Here is a 25935-nt window from a genome sequence, read left to right on the forward strand (position 1 = left end):
TGACATTACACACTCCTTTTTCTGTTGAGTGGTGCGCGTTGTGTTGCATTTACACTGTCTCTTTGTTAGGCTGTAATCTCAGCCTGTCAGTTGCTTCCTCCTCCTTCTCCGGTGCAGAGGCTGATCCTCTCATCACATGGCCTCTGTGGCCTGTTATCTCTGCTTTCTGACACAGAAACACAGAAACACACACACGCAGTGAGAGGCATCCATTGTTTAAGAGAAGACAAAGGGGAAATATGTTATGTTACAGAATATTTGTTTCTTAAATGCTTTGCCTTAGTTTCCCCAACCATGAGAAATGGTCACAAATTTATAGATTGTTACAAGAATACCATCCATAAAGCACTTAGAATGTTTCCCTTCCTTCCCTACACTCATAAAACCTGTCTCCTTCTCACTCACTTTTTTCCCTCCTCTAACGGTAAGAGAACGAGGGAAAAGGGAGAAAGAGGGCGGAGAGGAGTGAGTGTTTTTGTTCAGGAAAAGAAAGGGGTTCTCCTGCGGTTCTCAGGATGTTGCCCTTTAAGCCTGGAAAAGTGGGCTTCCTGTCCAGGGTAACAATCAGAGAATAGACAAGGCCCTGAGGATTATGACGCTGTGTTCCTTCAGCAGCAGACACAGTCACTTTGTGTTGTACACTAAGCAGCTGGAGGGAAGAGAACGATTTCTACTGCATGGATTTGTAGAGCTGTATGGGTGAGGTGAATGAAAAGATTCTCAAAATAAGTTGTTTTCTTGGCCATTTTTTTTCTTCTCTTTTTTTATGCTTAAATTGTATGGGTTTCACTTTTAATCTCATGCTCCAATGCAACTGTTGTACATAGTACAATACTGTACATGCTTGTGTAATGTTCTGATTTAATGTTGTAGAAATGCTGTACTAATCTTGTCATGATCCTCCTATCATCTTCATCCTTCTCCTCCTCAGGTTTTCCACCAGGATTTGAGATCACTGGATCCTAAGCAGAATTACATTTGCGTGATGGATACCTGACTCTAGGAGCCAATACAAACAATATGGATATATCACATGCATATGAATTTATAGATTTTATTAATGATTTGGATTAGAAAACTTCCTCTGTCGAGTGCATCTATTTCCACATTTTCTATCAGAAGTATGGCATTTATGAATGACTGTCACACCACTGTCTCTCTCTGGGAATATAGATTTGCACCAGAGGGTGAAATAAGCACCTGTGTACTGTAGTACCTGGTTTCTTGTCAAGGGACTTTGAGGGTATCCCCCCTCACCCAGAGACTGTCAGCGACCATGTCCAACAGCAATGACAGCTGCAACCTCCCCCTGAACACCGACACACTTGGTCTCACCTACATCTACAGCCTGGCCTTCTCACTCGGTCTCCCTTGCAACCTGCTGTCCCTCTGGGGACTGTACCAACTGGGCCGGTCCGGCGGGGGTGGCTGTCAGCTGGTCTACATCCTCAACCTGCTGCTCTCTGACCTCCTCCAGCTCCTCACCCTCCCTCTCTGGATCCTCTATCTCCAGGGGGCGCACCGCTGGCCCTACGGCCGCCCCGCCTGCGAGTTCGTGGGCTATGTCTTCTATGTCAACGTCTACGCTAGCGTGGTGTTCCTCTGTATCATCGCACTGGACCGTTGCCTGGCGATAGTACACCCGTTGAGCAGTCGTGGCGTTCGGACCGTGCGGGTGGCAGCGGTATTGGGGGTGGCGGTCTGGACACTGACCTTTCTGTTCTGTTTGGGCGGGCTTCTTCCGTCAGTGTTTGATGCGGAGAGGCTGTTATGTCTGGAGCAGTACCCTGTCAGCCTCAGATATGCTCACTTTAAGATTGCTACGGTTGTCATGGGGTTCCTGCTGCCCTGTGGTATACTAGGGTGAGTGGGAAACGGAGTATGAAGTATGCTTGGCTGACATGTTATGTGTGATTGCATAAAGAAATGGAGGAGTGTGGCCTGCACTCTGCATCTACATGTGTCCGTCGATAATGCTTTGATAAATATGAAGTGAACACTATAAACAACTTTATATTAACATGTCACATTACATGCAAAAGGATGTGTCAATGAGAGGAGTCTTGTTAAGTCACATCTAACATATTTATCTGACATGACCTTTGACCTTGGCCTCTATCTCTCTCCCGCACCCTCCCCTTACAGCTACACTTCCGCCCGCATAGGCGTGACTCTCCATCACTCGCCATCCGTCTCCGACCAGGGCCGTCACAAAATCACAGGCATCCTCATCGTCATCACAGTCATCTTCATCGTCGTCTTCGGACCCTACCACCTCGTCGGGGGGTACCGTTTCGTCTCCTTGCTCCTCACAGATGACCCCTGTGAGTTGGAGAGGTCCATTTTCCTGTGTTACCGGCTGTGCTATGGCCTGACGAGCCTCAACACCCTGCTGGACCCTCTGTTCTACATCTTCCTGTGTCATGACGCCCGTCTGGAGCTCCGCAGGTCACTGACGCCCTGTCTGGGACAGGGGCACACAGCCCCCAAACAGGTCAGACTCAGTCTCAGAGGGAATCCTGATCAGAGTGACAGTGTGTAGAGAGACTGGATTGGACACGTTTTTGAGTTTCCTGTTCCTTTGATTCTGAGGAAGAAGAATCTGGATAAACTGTATTATGTTACCCGTTTCTTGTTCTTTGGTGGTCGAGAGGAGAGGATACATTTTGTGGTGACACCAGCCATACACTACAATGCATTGTTTTCATAGACTTGCTCAAGGAACTGACTCCACTGGTTTGGCTGCTGAGAATTGGTGATGGGAAAAAAGCAGCGATTGTGCCACCTAGTGGGGAGAGCATGTATGCTGTTGGCTGAAATTGGAAAAGGTGTTTCCATCTGCTTCACCTTTCTGCTGACAGTCATCTCTAACTTATAATGCACTGCAATAGCTGCCTCAGTTTATACAGCCATATGAATGACTATCCATGGATATCAACAATAATGTCAAATGTCTTGATTACTTGCTTATTGCAGTAAATAAAGTCATTTTAAATACCTTATTTATTCATTTGTATGAGAAACTCATCATCATACCCAGTCATGCTAAACATACACCAGACATTAAAACATATTAACAAACACATACTCCAGAGACTAAAACAGACAGTCTGAGAGTCAGAGTCTTTATGTGTCTTTTACTGAGGAGTGGCTTCAGTCGCCCACTCTACCATAAAGGCCTGATTGGTTGAGTGCTGCAGAGCTGGCTCACCTCCTGAAAGGTTGACCCATCTCCACAGAGGAACTCTGGAGCTCTGTCAGAGTGACCATTGGGTTCTTGGTCACCTCCCTGACCAAGGCTCTTTTCCCCCAATTGCTCAATGTGGCCGGGCTGTGTTCTTGGGGACCTTTAATGCTGCAGACATTTTCTGGTACGCTTCCCCAGATCTGTGCCTTGACACAATCCTGTCTCAGCACCACCATAGGGAATTCCTTCAACCTCATGGCTTGGTTTTTGCTCTGACATGCACTGTCAATTGTGGGACCTTATATAGACAGGCGTGTGCCTTTCAAAATCATGTCCAATCAATTGAATTTACCACAATGGACTCCAATCAAGTGGTAGAAACATCTCAAGAATGATCAATGGAAACAGGATGCAACTGAGCTCAATTTATGGGTCTAAATACATGTAAACAAGTTCTGTTTTTAATTTTCAATACATTTGTCCAAAATCCTAAAAACCTGTACTTGCCTTGTCATTAGGGGGAATTGTGTGTAGATTGCTGAGGATTTGTTTTATTTAATCCATTTTAGAATAAGGCTGTAAAGTAACAAAATGTGGAAAAAGTCAAGGGGTCTGAATACTTTCCGAAGGCACCATAGAGACTTACAATGGGGAACTTGCTCAATTTGGGCTCCTCTCAAGATACAGATAAGCTGGTCTTTTAGGATCAATTTCACAAGACCTGAAAAAAAACCTACTTGGTTTATCAACATTTAGCACTCATTTAAGATCGGTGAGCGATTCTTGAATTGAATCAAAGCCAAGGGTCGCGAACGGCCTGCTGCACTGATGGGGCACATGAATAAATAACGAATCCGCATAGAGATGTAAGCCCATTTTTATTATTTAGGGACAAACATTATTAATTTAAATAGTGAACAGTAAAAGGCATAGTATTGAGCCTTGTGGCACTCCTTGGTTATGTAAAAAAAATATTTAAAAAAATAGACTGAACTCCATCAGCAGACAGACACTGAGTGTACAAGACATTGCAAACACCGGCTCCTTCCATGACAAAGACTGACCAGGTGAATCCAGGTGAATGCTATGATCCCTGTTTGCTGTCACTTGTTAAATCCACTTCAATCAGTGTAGATGAAGAGGAGACAGGTTAAAGAAAGATTTTTAAGTCTCGACACAATTGAAGCATGGAGTGTGTATGTGCCAATCAAAGGGTGAATGGGCAAAACAAAATATTTAAGTGCCTTTGAACGGAGTATCGTAGTAGGTGCCAGGCACACTGGTTTGAGTCAGGAACTGCAACACTGATGGGTTTTTCCATGCTCAACAGTTTCCCGTGTGTATCAAGAATAGTCCACCACCCAAAGAACATCCAGCCAACTTGACAACTGTGAGAAGCATTGGAGTCAACATGAGCCAGCATCCCTGTGGAATGCTTTTGACACCTTGTAGAATCCATCACCCAACGAAATGAGGCTGTTCTGAGGACAAGAGCGTGCAAATCAATATTAGGAAGGTGTTCCTAATGTTTTGTACACTCAGTGTACATTTACGTCTGTCGTGTAGATCATTTTTGAACCAGCTACAGGCCAGTTGGTCTACACACATTTCAGATAGCCTCCGTAGCAGGAGTGCATGATCAACCATATCGCATGCTTTCAACAGACCAATATAAAAGGGCAGAGCGGTGCCGTTTCCTGTTTCCTAGCGCGTTAACCATATAAAGCAGCCAAGGTGGTGCTCTGTACTGGCCTAAAGCCTGACTGGTGAGCATTCGGAATAGATTATCCATCTAAAAAAGGAGAGCAGCTGAGACTTTACAGAGACTTCTAATATCTTCGCTAGACATGAACGTTTTGAGATTGTGTGATAATTACGAAGATAGCAGGGATCATAGATTAAAAAGATATGTGTCAAGGGTTCCACAATCATATGTACAGCAAGTCGTAGAATACTTGGGTCAAGCATGTCTGCCCCAGTGGACTTTTACCATCAATAACTAAGAGCGTCCAGAAATTCCCTAGTAGTGACTTGCCAAAGCGAGACCAGTGGGTCACCATTTACATTAGCAGGCAAGTCTGCAATTGAAAAGGGGTGCATCAGAGCCTACTTGGAATGGGTACCGTACAAAAGCAAAAAGCAAATATAAAAGCATACTAGCACATTGCTGAGCCTTTGGTTTAACACTACTGAAACCATTGCAAAACACACAAGATATATTCCTCAATCCTTCTGGTGTCTATGCTGTACATAACACGGATTCAAAATACAATGATTTATAAACGCATCATTATGTATCCCACTGTTGCAGAACCTAGACGCGAACCTGGCTTTGGAACTGTCATTAACACAACACCTTCTCAGTTAGCAGGGTGTGGTTCCTTCGTCTTCTGTGCCGCCTCCTCCTCCGCCCTGAAGTCTCTTCCTCTCAGGCTGGGGGCATTGTTGAGGGACCTCCTCCCCCTCAGCAGCAGCTCTGAGGTACTGCTGGAAGATCTCTGCGTGCTTTGTCGCCGTGACCACTCCCCTAGGTCCTCCGCCAGCACGCTCTCCATTACTGCCGCAAGGGACTGTCTGATCTTATGGCACAGGTCCGGACAGCTGAACACATAGAGGATGGGGTTTAGCACACTGTTGAGGAAGGCTAGGCTGGCGGTGGGGGGCAGGCCGCTGGCCACGAGGCCCCGGAGGGAGGGTCGATACTGAGCTACAGCCTCCAGGACGCTGAAGACGTGGTATGGAGCCCAGCAGACCACAAAGCTCATCAACACTGCTACCACTAGTCTAACGAAGCGGAAAGGGTGCCGGTTGCGGCCACGCCGCGCGATACCAATGGTCACTGATACATAGCTCCACACAATGACCACCAGGGGAAGAATGAAGGCCAGGAGGAGCTTAGAGAAGGCCAGGGCATCCTGGCGAGCCTCACACAGATCTTTTAGGTCAAACTCCCTAACTGGGAGATACTGAGCGTAGTTATAGTAACACATGACCCTCCCGTCATGCCGATGAATAGTATCCCGGAACAGGTAGTACGGTACCGTACAGAGCACAGCCAGGGCCCAGATGATTCCACATACCCTGCCGACCAGCTGCACGTTCCTCCGGTTGTGGACCCAGACGGGCTTGTGAACCACCAGACAGCGGTCCAGAGAGATGGCCGCAAGCAGGAAGGCGCTGACGAACATGTTGAGGAAGAAGATGGAGGAGTGGAGTTTGCAGAAGGTGGTGCCCAGGGTCCAGGTGCCTCCACGGGCCAGGAAGATGGTGAAGAAGGGGAGTGAAGCTGTGGCCAAGAGGTCCGAGGCAGCCAGGTTGAGGATCCACACGCTGATGACGGTACGGCGGACACGGAAACCCACAACCCCCAGGATGAGGATGTTCTCCAGGATGCCGAAGGAGGAGACCAGGCCGTGGAGACACACCGTGGCCAGGCTCAGAGCCCCCACCTCAGCCGAGGAGTTGGAGGGTACGCTGGCGTTCACCATGGCCTGGATGAGAGGGCAGTAGCCGGGGCTGCTGGTAGAATTGGTCATCTTGACAGTTCGGATTCTGCTTCTGACACTTTGTCCACTTTGACTCTGAATTCCTGTATACAACACTGCAAAGAAACAAGGCAAAGAGGCATTACGAATTAGGACTCTACTCATTCCGTATCTTGGAAATTCAGAGTTACAGCATGATTGAAATTTAGGAGAATATTCCATCAATGTTGCACCAAACATACAAAGAACATGGTTGCCGTGTTCACAGAACATAAAATATTAATGTTCTAGACATGTTTCATGAGAATGTTGCAAGAACATTCCTTTGTATCAGTTGTCAGGAGATCGCCTGATCGTCAAGCTTTGATTGTTGAATTACCTGTGTAGGGCAAAAAACAAAATGTGAACCCAGGGAGGACCCCAGGACCGAGTCTGGGGAACATTCTACTGTATATACGTTAGCAAAAACCTTCAGAGAACATTCTTAGCATACCTCTACTTCTCTGCCTCGTTTCCTGATGCTTTAATAAATCGTAAAAGCCATCTCCAAACTGGCAATTGTTTTTGATTATTAGCCATGATGGTTTCTGTCTAACACGACTGAAGTGTCAAGTTTGCCTGAAAAAGTTGAACAGCCACTACCATCTCAAAGTGTCAAGAGAGCGAGAGATGGCTTATCTCTCTGTCTCACTCTCTCCACATCCTCTGTGCAAGTTTGCCTTGTCTATCTATATATGTGAAAGCCATTGCACAAATAGACAACTTCTGTTCTAGCTATTTGCTAGTTTCCTAATACAGAACGGTGTGTTTGTGTTGATGGAAATGTACCCTATAGTAGGGGAGAGGGGGGTAAGTTGAGTCATTTTTTACATCCACATCACTCTGTCAGGGGAAATAAAGATATCTACATATATTTCAGGGTGTTGTGTATCCATGGAAATAATCAGAATTCATGTACACATAACAGTTTTGAAAACATAGCTTTGTAAAAAAGCACATCTTATGGGGTAAATTGAGCAACGGGACAGGGTAAGTTGAGCCACCTACAAATTCCTTTAAAACCCTGTCTACCTTTATTTCCCAAACACAATTCAACACAATCACTTTGTCTTTTAAAGGGATAATTTGACATTTTGGCAATGAGGTCATTTAACTCATGGATACCATTCTCATGTCTCCATGTCCAGTATGAAGTTGCTAGCAGATACGCATGCGGTTTGCAGTATGCCTTCAACATACAACATATATTTTTTTAAATGTAAACACAGGCTTAACACCTAACAAACACTTTGTACTTCTTTTTTTTTAACACTTCTAAACAGACTAGGCCCTGTTGTTACCTCATATCCCAGCGTGTTGTTACCTCATATCCAAGTGATAATTCATTGCATTACCTCTGGGAAGAAAATAATTGCTCAACCATTGGCTCAACTTACCCCGAGGCAAACATTTGGACTTTACAGTGCCTTCGGAAAGTATTCAGATCCCTTGACGTGTTCCACATTTTGTTACGTTACAGCCAGGTGTGACAAGCTTGTAGCATCATACCCAAGAAGACTTGATGCTGTAATAACTGCCAAAGGTGCTTCAACAAAGTACTGAGTAAAGTGTCTGAATATTTATGTAAATGTGATATTTCAGTTTTATTTTATTTTTTAATTTACTACAACAAAAATGTTTTCAATTATATAGTAAGGCTGTAACCTAACAAAATGTGGAAAAAGTCAAGGGGTCTGACTTTTCAAAGGCACTGTCTTAGCCCACACAGCTACAAGGATGCTAGGTTTAGGACTTTATATTGAAGCTTATAGAGGCCCCAACAGATCTATAGAACAATCATAAAATTACACATAACTTCTAATAAACTCATTTGACTTGATGAAAATCTGTTTTTTTGGACCTAACTAGCTTACTGCTTTTTCCATGTGGTTTCTTCCTTCACAGACTCTGTGAAATGATAACCTCTTTCTAAATATTTGGTGAAACGACACATCTTGGTTTCCGAGAAACAAGGGTGTCTCAACTTTCCCTCCTCTCCATCTAAAATTACATGGCAGCTTTTTTGTAAGCCTACATTTCTCAGTTAAAGTGAAAAATACAGTCAAAACTTAAAGAGTAATTTACTCTGGATCTCATCTATTTGTAGTCCACATACAAAATGTTTCTAAATTCCAAAATAGTTTTGAATGGATTACAAATAAAAAACCCACCTTAACTGAGAATTCTCTCTCCACTGCTGAGTCCACCTTGGGAGACTTGCTGGCCTGGTTGTGATCAGTGTAGTTATGATTGGTGGGTATTCAAGCACACTGACACGCCTGCAGTTACACCCACTAGTCAGTTGAACTGGGGATGAAAAGCATTTGACAGATTAAAGATAAGGTTATCTGGCCTTGTTAATACACTGACTACTGATTATTGGTGATATAGCAGAAGAAGAAGTTTCAGAAGAAACCAATTAAAAGGACCTCAACCCAACCCAAAATGTGTAAAAACAGTATATATATTTTTTTTAAAGTGGACCTGGGGAATAAAAGCAGTTCATATCCTCATTCCTCAATGCAATCTTATGGTTTTGATACGCTCTGCAACTCTTTTGATGCATTATATTTCTCTCTCACACACACAAGCTGTTTCTTTGCAGTGCTGATTAAGAGATTGCTGACGACCACAAAAATATGCTCGAATACCACACTCAGTTGTGATGTGTCGAGGGGGAAACTTCAGACGTGAGTCACCCATTGTTTGCTTCATCAACGAGTGAGAAAGCATCCATTCAAACAACATTCACACAAAATAACTACTCTTTTCTCAACCCGTTCCCACGTGCATGGTGTGTATGGCAAAGCATCATTGACAGTAAAACAATAATCCAAGCACAACAATTGCATCACTAATTAGACTTGCGTCACAGTGACAGGTTCTGTAGAACAGGAAATTCAAAGTTCTCTCGGGCAAGATATGTGATGTGCCATTGTCCATCTGCGGTTTATTGCATGCAGTTCTAAAAAAAAAAGGGTAGCCTATCTTTGCATAGGGAATGCAAATGATTCCACTCAACATAGGCTTTTGGTACTAAGGCACAGCAACATAAAACATTTCAAATGATATCTCAAAAGAAATCTAATTTAGTGACTGTGGACAATATATTCTGTTCTTATAGATTGATAAGGGCCTAGTTAGAATACTATTTGGGTGTTTTGAAAAACAGGCTGGCCAGAGTGCTAATAATGGGCAAGTATGGGAACCTCAAGGAGAAAAATGGAATGGTGTATTAGTAATGCCTGAGGCTATTTCTCTGGGGATCCCAATCCATACCTGGCTATTGCAGAACACCAACCTGGTCAAAGAGCAATTCGTATTATTCTGTATGCAAATCCAAAACACTCTTATTTATTATGATATGTTATAGGGTTAAGGTTAGGGGAAGGATTTGCGAACACACTAAGTAGTTGCAAAGTAGCTAAAAAAGTAAATACTCAAACATTTGCTGAAATGCTAAAGTTGTCCGTGACAACATTCGAACTCACAACCTTTAGGTTGCTAGACATTCATGTTATATGCCCAGCCAACCACCCAACTTCCATTTTTTCCTGAAGTAACCATAGATCTTATACCAAACGTACCACATGTAAAAGAAACCATACTAATTTGAGTGTCAAGGATTTACATTTACTATGTTACGTCTAGTCTATGAGACCTGGCTGAGAACTGGTTTCATGCTAAACTGAACAGAGAAGTGGTAAAGTTGGGTCGAGAGGATCTGTCCCAAATGGCATCCTATTCACTACAAAATGCACTAGTTTTGACCAGACAAATAGGGTGACATTTGGAATGTAGCACTACAGTCCACACTGATCTGCGGGTTACAACGGCGCACTTTTCTGTCCTGTTCATCAGATCCTGAGCCACCCATTTGTATCCATGTTTATCCTATCAGTTTTGAATCCCAATTTACACATATAACGACAATTACGTTAAAATATCAACGCCTAGCAGCCGATGTTTTTCAAACGGGTGTACGGACTGATTGCAAAATATGTTGAGACAGTGGTGTACCTCTTCCTTCCTCTGAAAGCCTCAGATAAACTGTCGAAACTCATTCTATTATGAACAGGTTTACCCTTGAAATGTACACTTGCCCCCTGGTGGACTAATTGCGGTCTGCCACCGAACTGCTTTAAAACAAAACGTATAGGTCGTAGTACGTAACACACAACCTACTTTACTCAAATCTGGGACGTCAGACGTTTTTCAACCTTCGGGCTGGACAAAGTTTCATGAATAATTATACCTGACAATTAACTGCACACACCTGGACCAGGTGTAAATCAGTCCCTGATAAGAGGGGAACAAAAATATGCAGTGGAACCTGGCTTCAAGGTCCAGAGCTGAGTTTGAGGCATATAGGGAAAATAAGGTGCAATTTGAGACCCAGGGTGCCCTGCTGCCTCTGGATCAGTCATGAGTCACTCTAGAACAGGGCTCTCCAACCCTGTTCCTGGAGCACGAGACTTCTGTAGGTTTTCAATCCAAACCCAGTTGGAACTAACCTGGTTCCGCTTATCAACCAGCTAATTATTAGAATCAGGTGCGCTAGATTAGAGTTTCAGCCTAATCTACAGGACAGTAGCCCTTCAGGAACAAGGTTGGAGAGCACTGAACCAGAGAGCTAAATGCTCTGTAACGATATTAGGAGGACAAATTAATAATTTCAAAAGGTTGGAATTAATCTAGACTATTCAATCTAGGTTACTGTTTTTGTATTTCAACGACTCCTGATTTAGCCCAAGGGACAAATACGTAAAAATGTATCAAACAATGAAAAGTCCTTTATTGCCATCAGAACATGAGTGAGAAGACCAGAGACAACCTGACACAGAGTGAAGAGTTGACAGTACCTAAACAGTACTACTAACATACACACAAACGTCAACATTCTCCCCATCCAGAAAGACATAGGGATACAGGGAGCCAAGAGAGGGAGATACAGTATAGACAAGTGAGGTATACGTTTCACACAAACAATACATTAAGTGTTCAATCGGTCTCTTCATCCCACATGCAGGCATGCACAACTGAATTCATTATTTGAAATAATCAGTGCTCTGCTCTCATACCATGACACAGAAAGACAGTTTAACCAAAAGGAGGCAACACAATCCAGTTGATTTTAATCCAGTAAACACACCTCATCCCACTCAATACTTGTGGCTGTGAGAACACTGATGTGCCAGGTTTGTGTTAAAAACGTATTGTAATACTTAAGAGTAAGAAATGGGGCTAATTCTATTCTTAGTCAGATCAGTAAAAAGGCAGCTATCTTGTGGGTCAATGAGTGGTGGAAAGGTAGTCAGAGAAGCCACTACAGTACTAAAGTGTCTAAGGCAGGGCTCTCCAACCCTGGTTCTGGAGAGCTACCGTCTGGAAGGAGCAAAAGCCTGCCTACAGGATGGTAGTTCTCCAGGAACAACGTTGGAGCCCTGCTCCAAGGTATGGATTCTTAAACACATTCGATGTGGACATTAGCAGCAGTTCTAGTAGTGGATGCCGTAATGGTGAAGCTGAAACGTGACCCTCTCCCTCATGCAAAGCTACTGCTAAATGATCATGCAAATTAGCTTGTTTATCGATTTAGAAAAATAGAGCGCAAACTCAGACAGAAGAAATCAATCAGTTCATCTCAGACAGTTGATTTCACTTCCATTTTATTTCACATTTTCTATGATGTGGAAAGAACAAAAGTAGTTGAGAGGTAACCAAGACGACAGTAACAACATGAGCCCACAAGCCAATAAGAGTTCGAGTCTCCTCCCTCACGCCCCTCGACCGCCACCTTTTAAGAACAGGACAACCACCTTGTTTATAGTTAGTTAATCTCAAAAACACTCACGTCTCCTCCGAACATAACGTGGGGCGACCACACTGACTGCACCCCACCGCCCGTGACTGAATTGCAACAGTGTCGGTTGCGGTTGCAGTTTGTGCATCTGTGTGTAACAGTGCGTGTGTATAGCTCTCATCTCTTTTGAAGCTGCGCTCCTCACCCCCCGCACGCCACACGGACCCTCTAGAAGGGTGAAACAACATGGCCAGCCTTCTACAGTCTACCTCCCTCCATCTCGTGGTCACCATGGCGTGTGCATTGGGTCTCCCATGCTGCGGTTCACCCAGGCGTTTGTTAGTGTGGCTGGGAGCTACAGCGCCATGTTACCCTACCTCCCTATTCCACACAGCCAGTAGGCCCAGAGAAAGAGGCACTGTGAAGTTTTGTTTACAGTCTAAATCCATCGACTAATCAAGTACTCAATCTATTTCCTTGTCTGTCAGTCTGAAAGGCTGTGTGTAGGACCAGCCCCGGACACAAGCGTCAAGCAAGGGAGAGGGGAAGTGACACAACACCCCTTCCTATCCTCCCAGCCAATAGTGGCCTCACCTGCCATTGTGAACTCACCACTGACCCAGGGTTGCCAGCTCTCAACTGTGCACACGTACATACATACATACATTCATACACACATAGCCCAAACGCTGTCCAGTCCACTCTTAGGGAGGACAAGCGCCTTGAGTTTCTTGTTTGGCACCAGACTCTCTGGCCAGTCATTCGTTCCCTCGTTCTTTTCTGTATCACCACAGTTTATACCTCTGCAATCATTTAACTCCCCCTGCCCTCGCTACTGGTCTGTTCTCTTCTCAAAGAAAAACCTCTTTCCTGTGAAACAAAAACAAACTAGTTTTTTTTTTTTTTTTTTCAAATTCAAGGCACAATTGTCTATCAATAATCACATCTGTTTGACTTTCTGTCCATCATCACCAACTGACGTTTAGGCCAGGGTACGTAACGTAACACGCCTGACGCTTGTTCTTCACCTCTTGGACTCGTCCGCCCATCCCTCCTATCCTCCAGCTAGCATCATCTATCCTCCGGACCTTAAGACTGGTAAAAGACATGTCTGTTTGAATGGGAGAGCGGCCAAAAGTCCAAACCAGTGATAACATCAAAATAAAACAAAAAATTGCAAAAAAAAAAATAATAAAGTCCCATCCTGTGTTTGTTATTTCTTTAAAAAATCAAGTCGTATCCACCAGCTATTTTCTGGCAAGCTAGGTGTTTTTTTATTTAAATAAGCACTAAGTACTGATAGATAGGATAACATACACCATTACGTGTGTTTTTAAGATGCTTTTGTCGTTTTTATGTACTTTCTCTCCCCCCTCTCTCTCATAGTAGTATGAATCTGGTATTTTGTCGTTTTTCACTCATCTGTTTTAAGGTTTAAGTAAATGCAAGCAGGGACAGAGTTTGCCATGAAGTCTTGCTCTAGACGTGGGTTTTTAGGGGGCGAGGCCTAGTCCTCTACGAGACGCCGTTGACAAGGGTCTCGCTGGGTGTGGCCATGCCATTGCTAGGGGAACGCTTGGAGGGGGCCATGTGCTCGTCCCTCTTGGCACTGCTCCCGTTTTCCTGAGGAAGGAGAGCAGGGGAGGGAAATGGTCAGTTTAACAGTAACACTGAAAGCTGACATCTTCGTGTGTGTGCGCGCGCATACCTTGAGTTCGGGAGCAGCAAGTGTTTCCTGGGGAAGGGTCTGTCGGCTCTGGGACTCGGCGCGGGAGATGTAGTCTGCCACGGTCACTGCAGAACCAAACAACCCAGAGAACAGTGATGTAACCACGAGATCCAGTATAATGACAACCCCAGCGCTACACAGTGAAGGGATCAGATTAAGGAAGGATAGGGAATAGAAATCTATCCAAGGTCCAGACTGACAACATGGAGGGACGGTCTGACACACTACTCACCTTCAACTGGCAGTCTGTCACAGCTGGCGGATCCTCCCTCTGGGTGATTGCCACGGTTACGGCGACGGCGGCTCCTGTTGCGGCGCTGGGGTCTGCCCTGCTCATCTGGTAAAAAAACATTTTTATAATGGATAGGAAGTCTGAGAAAATAAACGTTATACTTCAACCTAGTCTCACAGCATAACCATCTGGTGTTCTACAAAATTAAGCCTCAAGCCCTCCTACCCAGTCCATTCTCGTTGGGTCCGGCCTGGCTGTCTGACTCTGTGGCAGCGGCGTCCATCACACTGGGCTCCTGGTCATTGCGGCGACGGCGAGAGCGTCTCCTGAGGTCTACCTCTCCCACCCCCTCACTGGCATCTGTGTCACCCTGCTCACTCTCACCCTCCAGCAGGGAGAACGGGTTGCTGTCCGGGTCCTTCAGCACTGGACAGGGGAGAGAAAAAGAGGGAACGTGAGAGACATGGGAAGATGAGACCTACAACATCAAACTGCACCACCTTCCAGTTATGAGAAACAACTAGACCATGGGGTTTGACCTGGAAGATGCCAATATCACCCGGGTCCGATTCATTAGGGCTAACTGTAGAAAAACTATTTGCTACGAAATACACAAACAAGCATTTCTCATTGGACAAGTTCAGGCAGTACTTCCCTAATTCCATCCGTTATCTTCCATTTGGTGCTTAATGAATACAACTCAGTACCCTAGCTTGGACTATTATCCCCCCGTGTTGTACCGGAGCTGATTGAGTTGGAAGGTCTTGAGGCGGGTCCTCCGCGGCCCCGTCCGGTGTTGGATCCACGGCCCCTGCCACCCCGGCGGGAGCCTCGCTCATCTCCACCCACGCCACGTGGACGCTGGTCACGCTCATTGAGGTCCTCAGGCTCAGAGGCGTTGGACTGCTCAGAGTTGGTACCTGTAACACAGACAGTAACATACAGCATAAAAAAAATGGTATAGAACAAGGGATGAGCAAAAACAGAGGATAAAGAGAGGGTGTGCATGAGGAAAGAGGAAGATGCAGGGTGGGGTCTATGTCAAATAGAGGGTGCTTATATTTGTCCTGTTTCACACATGTACAAGTGTGTAACCTGTACCGTGTGTGGTGTAAAATGTACTTTTTTTAATATCCCACTCATGGCCAGGGATCAGTCATTACTAACAGTGACCCTGGAGCAATTAGGTTTAAGATCCTTGCTCAAGGGCAGATGGACCAATTTTTCATCCTAGTCGGCTCAGGGATTACGAGTCCAACGCTCTGAACGCTAAGTTACCTCCCACCATACGTGGGATGTTCTACCGGTAGTCTAAGTATGTACCAGTCAACTCATCAGCAAACTGATGAGAGAGGGTGTTCTCCTAGTAGAGTCAGACTAGTTGGTGTTCACTGCAGCAATGCTCAAAATGTAACCAGATCATCGTCCCTGAAGACTATTGACAGAGTGTAGCCTGCAAACAACTAATATCACACAGAACCAACAACTAACAACCCAGAAAGGAAATTGAATTATTCAGATAAGAAACATGCCTGGTTTGTTCAGTCAGAATCTGTAAACAGGGAGGGATCAAAGGAGTTGTCTAGTCACCATATCCAGAGTACTGGCTGTTGGAGGGCCTGCGCCCTCGGCCGCGGCCTCCATAGATGCGGGAGGAGTGGAGGTTGGTGGAGTTGCTGCTCTCGTCCGTCAGGTAGCCCTTCTCCCTGTCCCCGGGACCAGTGCCCCCGACCCGACTAGGGGGAGCACGATAACCCACCCCGATCTGACGGAGCTGCTCATCAATCTGCAGCCGCTCCAGACGCAGCTGCTCCACTTCCTGTTAGAGAGACAGAAGTACACGTTAGAACTTACATCCTAGACTCATTCCTATTGGGCAGAGTACATGTTAGAACTTACATCCTAGACTCATTCCTATTGGGCAGAGTATATGTTAGAACTTACATCCTAGACTCATTCCTATTGGGCAGTGTATATGTTAGAACTTACATCCTAGACTCATTCCTATTGGGCAGAGTATATGTTAGAACTTACATCCTAGACTCATTCCTATTGGGCAGAGTACATGTTAGAACTTACATCCTAGACTCATTCCTATTGGGCAGTGTATATGTTAGAACATACACTACCGTTCAAAAGTTTGGGGTCACTTAGAAATGACCTTGTGTTTGAAAGAAAATCACTTTTTTTGGTCCACTAAATCTAATTGATCAGAAATACAGTTAGACATTGTTAATGTTATAAATTACTATTGTAACTGGAAACAGTAGATTTTTTTTAATGGAATTTCTACACGGGCCCATTATCAGCAACCATCACTCCTGTGTTCCAATGGCACATTGTGTTAGCTAATTCAAGTTGATCATTTTAAAAAGGAAAATTGATCATCAGAAAACCCTTTTGCAATTATGTTCTGATTAAAGAAGCAATAAAACTGGCATTTAGACTAGATGAGTATCTGGAGCATCAGCATTGGTTGGATCGATTACAGGCTCAAATGGCTAGAAAAATAACTTCCTTCTGAAACTCAGTCTATTCTTGTTCTGGGAAATGAAATTGCCAAGAAACTGAAGATCTTGAAATAAGAAATAGATGTCAGTTTCTTGGCCTACGCCGTGTACTACACCCTTCACAGAACAGCTCAAACTGGCTCTAAGCAGAATAGAGTGGGACGCCCCAGAGCACAATTGAGAAAGAGAACAAGTACATAAGTGTCTTGTTTGAGAAACAGACGCCTCAAGTCCTCAACTGGCAGCTTCATTAAATGGTACCGCAAAACACCAGTCTCAAAGTCAACTGTGAAAACTGCGACTCTGGGATGCTGGCCTTCTAGGCAGAGTTTCTCTGTCCAGTGTCTGTTCTTTTGCCCATCTTAATCTTTTCTTTTCTTTTCATTGGCCAGTCTGAGATGTGGCTATTTCTTTGCAACTCTGCCTAGAAGGCCAGCATCCCGGAGTCGCCTCTTCACTGTTGACGTTGAGACTGGTGTTTTGCGGGTACCATTTAATGAAGCTGCCAGTTGAGGACTTGAGGCGTCTGCTTCTCAAACAAGACACTAATGTACTTGTTCTCTTTCTCAATTGTGCACTGGGGCGTCCCACTCTATTCTGCTTAGAGCCAGTTTGAGCTGTTCTGTGAAGGGTGTAGCACACAGCGCTAGCCAAGAAACTGAAGATCTCGTACATTTCTCGCATGGAATAGCCTTCATTTCTCAGAACAATAGACTGATGAGTTTCAGAAGTTGGTTCTTTGTTTCTGGCCATTTTGAGCCTGTAATCGAACCCACAAATGCTGATGCGCCAGATACTCAACTAGTCTAAAGAACAGTTTTCAGCTGTGCTAACAATTGCAAAAGCGTTTTCAAATGATCAATTAGCCTTTTATAATGATAAACTTGGATTAGCTAAGACAACGTGCCACTGGAACACAGGAGTGATGGTTGCTGATAATGGGCCTGTGTACACCGATGTAGAAATTCCATTTTAAAAAACTACCGTTTCCAGCTACAATGGTCATCTACAACAATGTCTGATCAACTCGATGTTATTTTAATGGATAAAAATGTGTTTGTTTTTTTAAAGACATTTCTATGTGACCTCAAACGTTTAAACGGTAGTGTACATCCTAGACACATTCCTATAGGGCAGAGCACGTTAGAACATACGCTGCCTGAGGAAGACTAGTTGAAACGCGTTGCAGTTGGGGGTCCTGATGCACTATGCTAACTGCTCCCATATGTATTCTTAAGTAAATATATTCTGTTAATAGTCCACTGAAGTTTATTGGAAAGTACTGGCCGCCGACTCGTCTTCTTTCATTACAACATAGACAGAAAGAATATCTTGTGGGCAAAGAGCCTGGACCGCTGTGGGCTGGCAAACATTTATTTTGAAACATACAGGACCCATCCCAAAATGGCATCACATTCCCTATATTGTGCACTACTTTTGATGGGAGCTTTATGGGCCGTACTGCAACAGTTTGACGTGAAATTTCAGTATCTGAGGAGAAGGGAAAAAGCCTTTTCAAGACTGACATCTCTTTTTCAGTTCTGCAGTGTGGGCAAGACTGTGGGTAGCCAGATCAGTTTAGGACTGTAAGGGCTGGGGATCAAGTACACTGACAGCAGTTCACTGGGGCCTTTTGGTTAGGTGAGGTGGCTGAGGGTGTCACTTCAGAATGCAACAGCTGCTGAACAGCTGACCCTTGAGGGAGGTGGCTGACCAGGACCAAGGGGGTGCAAGGATGGGTAGAGGCGTTATTTTGGGAGGCTAGGGTCCAGATAACCTGTAATCTACACCGCTACCCCCTCTTCCCAACCCTGAGCAGGGGACTATTTATAAAAGCACGCAGGGTAAGGGTAAAACGGAGCTACTCTCAGCAGCTTTCACATGGAGGTAAAGGGTGGATGGAGGGGGGGGACAGGTGACCACTGAAATGATCTGGAACCCCCACCCACCCCACAAAGTGTACAGTACATCATCTATTGAAAAACACTAGTTTCCCATATTCACAAGTAGGTAGATTAGAAACTTGCTCCTGATTCAGGGTCAGATATTAATTGCCTTCTATGGTTAAGGTTATGGGGGAGGGTAATTTGATCCTAGAACTGTGGGTAAGGGGAACGCCTACCATGCGTGTATATTCAGGCCATTGGCCCAGTCACAGTGCCTAGGCTTACTCTAGATATTCAGAGGCATATAGGGTCAACATTTACTGTGCCTTGAGAAAGAATTCATACCCCTCCACATTGTTCTGTTACAGCCTGAATTCGAGCTACACACAATACCCCATAAGAACAAAGTGAAAACATGTTGAGACATTCCTGCAAAGTTATTGAAAATGAAGTGGAGAAATCAAATTTACATAAGTATTCAAACCCCTAAATCAATACAGATTAGAATCAACTTTGGCAGCGATTACAGCTAACAATCTTTCTGGGAAAGTCTAAGAGCTTTGCACACCTGGATTGTACAATATTTGCACATTATTCTTTTAAATTATTCAAACTCTGTGAAGTTGGTTATTGAACATTGCTTGACAGCCATTTTGAAGTCTTGGGTTTAAGTGATTTAAGTCAAAACTACGCCACTCAGGAACATAATGTCGCCTTGGTAAGCAACCCCAGTGTACACTGGCCCTGTGTTTTAGGTTATTGTCCTTCTGAAAGGTTCATTTGTTTCCCAGTGTCTGTTGCTTAGCATTATTCAGTTTCTTTTTTTATCCCCACCCCCCCTTGCCGATGACAAGCATACCCATAACGTCGCAGCCACCAACATGCTTGACAATATCAAGAGTGGTACTCAGTGATGTGTTGCGTTTGCCCCAAATATAAAGCTTTGTATCCAGGACATTGCGTTTTAATTTAGTGCAATTTTGCAAAAGGAAGCATGTTTTGGAACATTTTATTCTGTACAGGCTTCCTTTTCACTCTGTCATTTAGGTTAGTATTGTGACTATAACGTGGACCAAACCTCAGTTCTCCCACATTTCAGCCAGTAAATTCACTGTTTTAAAGTCAACATTGGCCTCGTGGTGAATTCCCTGAGCGGTTTCCTTCCTTTCCGTCAACTGAGTTAGGAAGGATGCCTGTATCTTTGTAGTGACTGGGTGTATTGATACACCATCCAAAATGTAATTAATAACTTCACCATGCTCAAAGCGACATTCATTATCTGCTTTTTACATTTTTACCCATCAATAGGTGCCCTTTGCGAGACATTTGAAAACCTCCCTGGTCTTTGTGGTCGAATCTGTTTCAAATACACTGCTTGACTGAGGGACCTTACAGATAATTGTGTGCGCGGTACAGAGATGAGGTAGTAAAAATGTTAAACACTATTGCAAAGAGTCCATTTAACTTATTAAGCCATAACAAAAGGGGTTTAACACATATTGACATCTCAGCTTTTCATTCATTTTCTAAACATTTCCACAAACAATTCCACTTTGACATCATTAAATCTCAATTTAATACAATTCAGCCTGTAACAAAATGTGGAAAAAGAGGAGTGAATACTTAGAGGGTTGAGTGTCTATTACTTGTCTGGAGGTCTGTGTACGGGTTTCTGCTTGTGTGTCTCACCTGTAGGTAGGCCACATGGTACTCCAGCAGGGCCTGGGCATTGCTGATGTTCTCCTTAGTTCCCACAAAGACGAAGGGGACCATGCCCTGGAGAGGAGGAGAGGAGGATTTAAGACAGTAGACTGGTAGAGCAGACTTACTAGTGGAGAGCGCGTCATGGATTTGAGGAGGGCGAGTCCTGCTGTTTAGTCATGGACATGTGTACATTTTCGCAAGGACCAAAGAAACTATGTATTTACGTTGATGTAGAAATACGCTGAATGAGAGAGGCTTCTCTTTGAAGGAAACATTTTAGAAAACGTGCGTGTACGCTCACAATCACAAGAAAGCACACTGAACAACAAACACCAACCGATGAGACCCCAGCCAACACCCCTAGAACAGGTGCCGTACAGTACAGACATGCTGTGGAAACTGAAATGGGATAACTGGCAGCCTATAGACAGAGCTTATGGTTTTACAGAAATCCCAGTTGAAGGACTGCTGGATTTCCTGCTTATTCTCTCCTAACTCCAGAAATCTTCCAACCAGAATCTCTGGAAATGTTGGGAAAGCGATCAGAATTTTGACAAAGACGATGGCGGTGAAAACATAGAAGCGGTAATTAACACCGTGGTACGGTTATTGTTAGAGCGGCCGCAGCGCTCCATTCACCTCTTGTTTAGGGGCAGTGTCTTCTCTGCCAGCCCCCTGCCTGCCTACCTCCTCCCGGGGAAGCTTTTTGTCGTTGTCCCCCTCGATCCGGACCCGAACCACACCCGACTTGTCTACGATCTCCTGAATGACTTTTCCGTTCTTGCCGATCACTTTGCCTGGGAGAGGGGGGAGAAAAAGGTGGACGAGTCAGGTTTACAGTTGGACGAGTCAGGAATAGTTGGACGAATCAAGTTTATATTAAAATTAAAAACGATGGCACAATTGAGATGGTATCATTGTTTCTCAATACATGTATATATACAGGACATTTTTTGATTGACTAAATCACGGGTTTGTGCTTTAACTTGTTAAGTGTAGAGGGCAGTATTTTGATTTTTTGTGATGAAAAACATACCCATTTGAAACTGCCTATTTCTCAGGCCCAGAAACTAGAATATGCATATAATTGTCAGATTAGGATGGAAAACTCCAAAACTGTCAAAATATTGTCTGAGAGTATAACAGAACTGATATGGCAGGCGAAAACAGGAGGAAAATCAAAACAGGAAGTGGCTTCTATTTTGAAAGCTCCATGTTCCATAGCATGCCTTCGCTCCATTTAAAGGGATACCAACCAGATTCCTTTTCCTATCGCTTCCTCAAGGTGTGAACAGTCTTTAGACAGTTTCAGGCTTTTATTTTGAAAAATGAGCGAAAAAGATAACATTGCGTCAGTGGATAGCTGGGTGTTCACAGAGTTTTGCTTGCGCAACAGAGTGGGGCAGCCATGGTCTCTCCCTCTCCTATTGAAAAAGTGATTGTCCCGGTTGATATATTATCGATTATATATTTTAAAAACAACCTGAGGGTTGATTATAAAAAACGTTTGACATGTTTCTGTGGACATTACGGATACTATTTGGAATTTTCGTCTGCGATGTCTTGACAACTCGAGCCTGTGGATTTCTGAACAGACCTCGCCAAACAAATGGAAGTATTTTGGATATAAAAATAATCTTTATGGAACAAAAGGAACATTTGTGTAACTGGGAGTCTCGTGAGTGAAAACATTATTGCTTTTCTGATTTTCGTGACCAAGCTACTTTGATACTAGGTGTTCATAATGTTTTTTCTAGTGATCGATAAACTCACAAACGCTTGGCTTGCTTTCGCTGTAAAGCATATTTTCAAAATCTGACACGACAGGTAGACTAACAACAAGCTAAACTGTGTTTTGCTATATTGCACTTGTGATTTCATGAAAATTAAATATGTTTAGTCATTTTATTTTAATTTCGCGCACTGTAATTCAGCGGGTGTTGATGAAAATGATCCCGCTAACGGGATGGGGTGCGTCAAGAAGTTAACTCACCTACGAGGTTCCTGGGCACCTGGAAGTAGTCTTCTTTGAACTCCAGGAAAACCCTGGCCAGTTTCACTGCTTCTGGAGTCTGCAATGCAAACAAGCCATTATACACAGAGACAAAGACTGACACACACACACCAAGACCCCTCTCTCTCACCTAAACACACGCACAAACACGACACGCCCACACACCTCTCCGTAGATCCTGAAGGTGCAGCTCTCCTCCTCCAGTTCGATGGCGGTGACGCCGGGCACCTTCCTGGCCTGCTGGATGTTGGCACCGTGGGAGCCAATGGCCAGACCCATCAGGTCTTCCCTTACCTTCACCTCCTCCTGGTATGCTGACGCCAGCTGCTTACTGGTCTGAGGGGCAAGGAGAAAAGGGTGTATGTCTCGACATTTTGATGGCCAGTCTCCACATTACATTTTAATTGAATGAACATGTGCATTTGTACCTCAAGGTGTTTAGTGGCTTCTTCGTTGCGGGACATGAGCATGAGCTTGGTACGGATGCTGCGGAAGTGCATGTCGCTCAGGAGAGCAGCACGCTTTACTGACGTCTCGTTCGTTGACTAGAGAAAGAGAGAATTAGTGTGAGAAAGCTACTTCTACAGAGAAAAAAAGGACAAATCTATGGTCCGTATTAAAAACATGTCGTAGTTGTTGTGTTGATATAGGATCAAGCCCCCAGTCCATATAACCTTATGAATGACCTAAAAAGGCTAAAATGATCCTAGATCAGCACTCCTACTCTGAGAAGCTTAGTGAATACAGGCCCTGGAAGCAGTAGTTGTGATACTGACCAGCACGGTGAGCTCGTGTGAGGCTGCACTGTAGAAGATACAGTTGGCTCCAATGGCTTTCCTGAAGTCTTTGTGGATGTTGTCGTTTGCACAGCTGTTGGTCCAACAATAAACTCTGGGTGAATCCACAGTTACTCACAACAATAACAACGCACTATGTAGCTACTGAGAGAGGCGCCATTGGCCTGGCCAAACACGACAAAGCTCAGATGACATTTCAATGTATTTAACTGTAACAAGAACCCCCTCACAAATAGCACCGAATAACCTACCTAGTTCACTACGAGACGGAACAGTCAAAAGTAGTGCACTAAATAGGAAATAGGTTTTCCATTTCATGTCAAAGCAATATACTGCAGTGACTATTGGAGTAACACCCGTAGACAGTCAGTCTGAGTGCAGTGCTACAGCGCCACCAGTGGTGAGGCTGGTGTAGTGCAGTGCCAGGGTCAGACTCACATGTCCCGGAGGTCTTCTGGGACAGCGATGGGGACCTTGTGGAAGGAGTTTCGGGAGGAGGGGCTGTTGGGGTTGACGGGCCGGATGCGTTCGTGCGTGACGATCTCGTTGTATGTGGCGTCGCAGGCTGCGTACTCGATGACGTAGAACTGAAGGGTTCAAATAGAGACAAGGGTTCTCAGAGAGAAATGGCAAGAGAAAGAAAAGTAGTGCTGAAGAGTATTTAATCAATAGAGACCAACCCATATGAACATATGGGCCAAATAATAAGGAGGCGCCATATTCAGTCAGGCTAGACACGTTAATACTACCCAACTACCTAGTCAGCAAACACCGCAACAAATCTAAAAAAAGACCAAGACTGCATTCATACCACAGACAACTTATTTCTCCATCACATTGAGGATTAATAGGGTTTTTAAGGAAAGTAAATAAAAAATGGCACTTCTCTTTAATATTTCATCCAGCTTAGCCTTTATTCATTTGATTGATGAACCAAGCCCTTTTTCTAGCCCCCTCTGGCTCAGAATGAGCGAGAAAGAGGGAGGAGAGAGAGAAGGAACACACCACACGCCATGCTCTTAGGCCAGTATTAAAACCATCACTAAACAGAGCAGACATTCCAACAGGGCTTTATCATGGATCCAAATGCAGTTGTCGTATCTAGCGTCACACAGCACGAGGTCTCAATAACGAACACCTCAGTCTCACCCTTGTCGTATCTAGCGTCACACAGCACGAGGCCTCAATAACCAACACCTCCTCAGTCTCACCCTACTGACCTATAGTCAGTCTGCGTGTTTGATTCCCATTTGATTCCCAGAGCTCTGGTCAAAAGTAGTGCACTATATAGGGAATAAGGGGCCGACTCGGGAAGAAAACGCCTTGCCACTCCTGAAGATCTGAGAGGATTGAATAGGTATAAAACAATGGTAGTTGCTTTAGAGTTCCTTCTCAAAGACTGGGTGAAACTTCCCCCATAATTCCACCTAGAGAATGCTTTCTGATCTACAGAAGTGCGTCAGGTGTAGGGGTCAATATGGAATCTAGAATCTGTGTATAGTCTGGGTGGCCCTACAGTATGGGTCAGCCTGCATTAAACACACAATGTGCTTCCTGCTGCCTTAGCTGACCCTATTAACCTACACTAGACTGCTGTCGGTCTAGCCAAGGAATGACTGAGGGATATCCCATAGTGGATGAGGAGGGTGTGTAAAACACGGATTCATCACACAACATGCACATGACACGAGTGTGCACCAAATGACGACATGGACTGATCTTGATGTTGAAAAGAGGACTAAATAGCCAAAGTATTGGTTGAGAATGAGATATTCTTCATGCCTCTGTTCACAAAAGAGAGTGAAACTCGACTCCTTACGAACACACACCGTGCCCCCCCACCGACCCCATGCCGGCCCCAGCGTGCACCCAACCCCTAACTCACCAGTCCCTGACTCACCTCTCCCTTCATCATTCTCACCCGGGCCAGCCACCAGCCACATGGCTCCTGCTCGTTGGCCCTGGAGTACACCTGGGGAGGGGTAGAGGAGAGATGATTAAAACTGGACAGAGTTTATACCTGCAAGGGATACAAACTTCCACTATGTCCCTGGTTTAAAAATTCTGGATTTCCTGTTTAGGCCCATTTCCTCCTGTATATAGGAATCTTCCAAACAAGATCTCTAGGAAACCTGGGAGTTCCCATAATTTTGCAACCCTAATACCTGCTTAGGGACACATATAGCAAGTATGGTACCAGAGAAATAAGAGGAATATAACTGGACAATTAGAAAGAGGGAATCTCTTCAGAAATCAATGTAGCATAAAACATCACTTTCAGGTGTGAAAAACATATAGGAAAGTGATAATTGTAAATGTATGAGATATAAATGATTGATATGGACAATGAGATGAGTTTGTCTCAATGGCGATAATGAGTGCTGCTGTGATGAATGGAATCCTAGCTGGCTAATCACGTGACTAAATTGGACCGTGGTTAATCTCTCTCTATATCACGCTGCCGTGGTGAACAGGACTCCGGGTAATCTCTGGACTAGCAGGGAACTGCCACATGGGTAGTAATCTCCAGCAATGACTGGAATCATGGC

The 25935-nt window shown here is 44.4% G+C and overlaps 3 protein-coding genes across 6 annotated transcripts in view; 1 reads left to right on the plus strand and 2 right to left on the minus strand.

Moving 5' to 3' along the window:
- The first annotated feature begins 83 nt into the window (after positions 1-83).
- On the plus strand, positions 84-3002 carry LOC115138007 (probable G-protein coupled receptor 132). The gene is made up of 2 exons (XM_029674392.2): positions 84-1863; positions 2146-3002. The coding sequence occupies exons 1-2, from the start codon at positions 1277-1279 to the stop codon at positions 2540-2542; spliced, it is 984 nt and encodes a 327-aa protein (XP_029530252.1). The 5' UTR covers positions 84-1276; the 3' UTR covers positions 2543-3002.
- Positions 3003-4048: 1046 nt separating this feature from the next.
- On the minus strand, positions 4049-10564 carry LOC115138009 (prostaglandin D2 receptor 2-like). The gene is made up of 2 exons (XM_029674397.2): positions 8883-10564; positions 4049-6788 (listed from the first exon to the last, which is right to left on the minus strand). The coding sequence occupies exon 2, from the start codon at positions 6721-6723 to the stop codon at positions 5548-5550; it is 1176 nt and encodes a 391-aa protein (XP_029530257.1). The 5' UTR covers positions 6724-6788; positions 8883-10564; the 3' UTR covers positions 4049-5547.
- A 920-nt stretch (positions 10565-11484) lies between these two features.
- LOC115138008 (RNA-binding protein FXR1-like) overlaps positions 11485-25935 on the minus strand; it is a 32260-nt gene continuing 17809 nt past the window's right edge. The window contains exons 4-17 of one of the 4 annotated variants that reach the window (XM_029674396.2): positions 25287-25358; positions 23825-23973; positions 23366-23459; positions 23018-23134; positions 22755-22925; positions 22569-22647; positions 21263-21372; positions 20561-20647; positions 16066-16294; positions 15216-15395; positions 14701-14901; positions 14476-14580; positions 14223-14308; positions 11485-14137 (exon numbers count right to left, since the gene is read on the minus strand). In XM_029674396.2, coding sequence (XP_029530256.1) covers positions 14030-14137; positions 14223-14308; positions 14476-14580; positions 14701-14901; positions 15216-15395; positions 16066-16294; positions 20561-20647; positions 21263-21372; positions 22569-22647; positions 22755-22925; positions 23018-23134; positions 23366-23459; positions 23825-23973; positions 25287-25358 — 1788 coding nt within the window. In that variant the 3' untranslated portion in view covers positions 11485-14029. Of the gene's footprint in view, positions 14138-14222; positions 14309-14475; positions 14581-14700; positions 14902-15215; positions 15396-16065; positions 16295-20560; positions 20648-21214; positions 21373-22568; positions 22648-22754; positions 22926-23017; positions 23135-23365; positions 23460-23824; positions 23974-25271; positions 25359-25935 lie in introns of all 4 variants that reach the window. The other 3 variants (XM_029674394.2, XM_029674395.2, XM_029674393.2) reach the window with 3 other exon arrangements.

The sequence above is a fragment of the Oncorhynchus nerka genome, linkage group LG12, assembly GCF_034236695.1.
Source record: "Oncorhynchus nerka isolate Pitt River linkage group LG12, Oner_Uvic_2.0, whole genome shotgun sequence".
Classification (NCBI taxonomy): Eukaryota; Metazoa; Chordata; class Actinopteri; order Salmoniformes; family Salmonidae; genus Oncorhynchus; species Oncorhynchus nerka.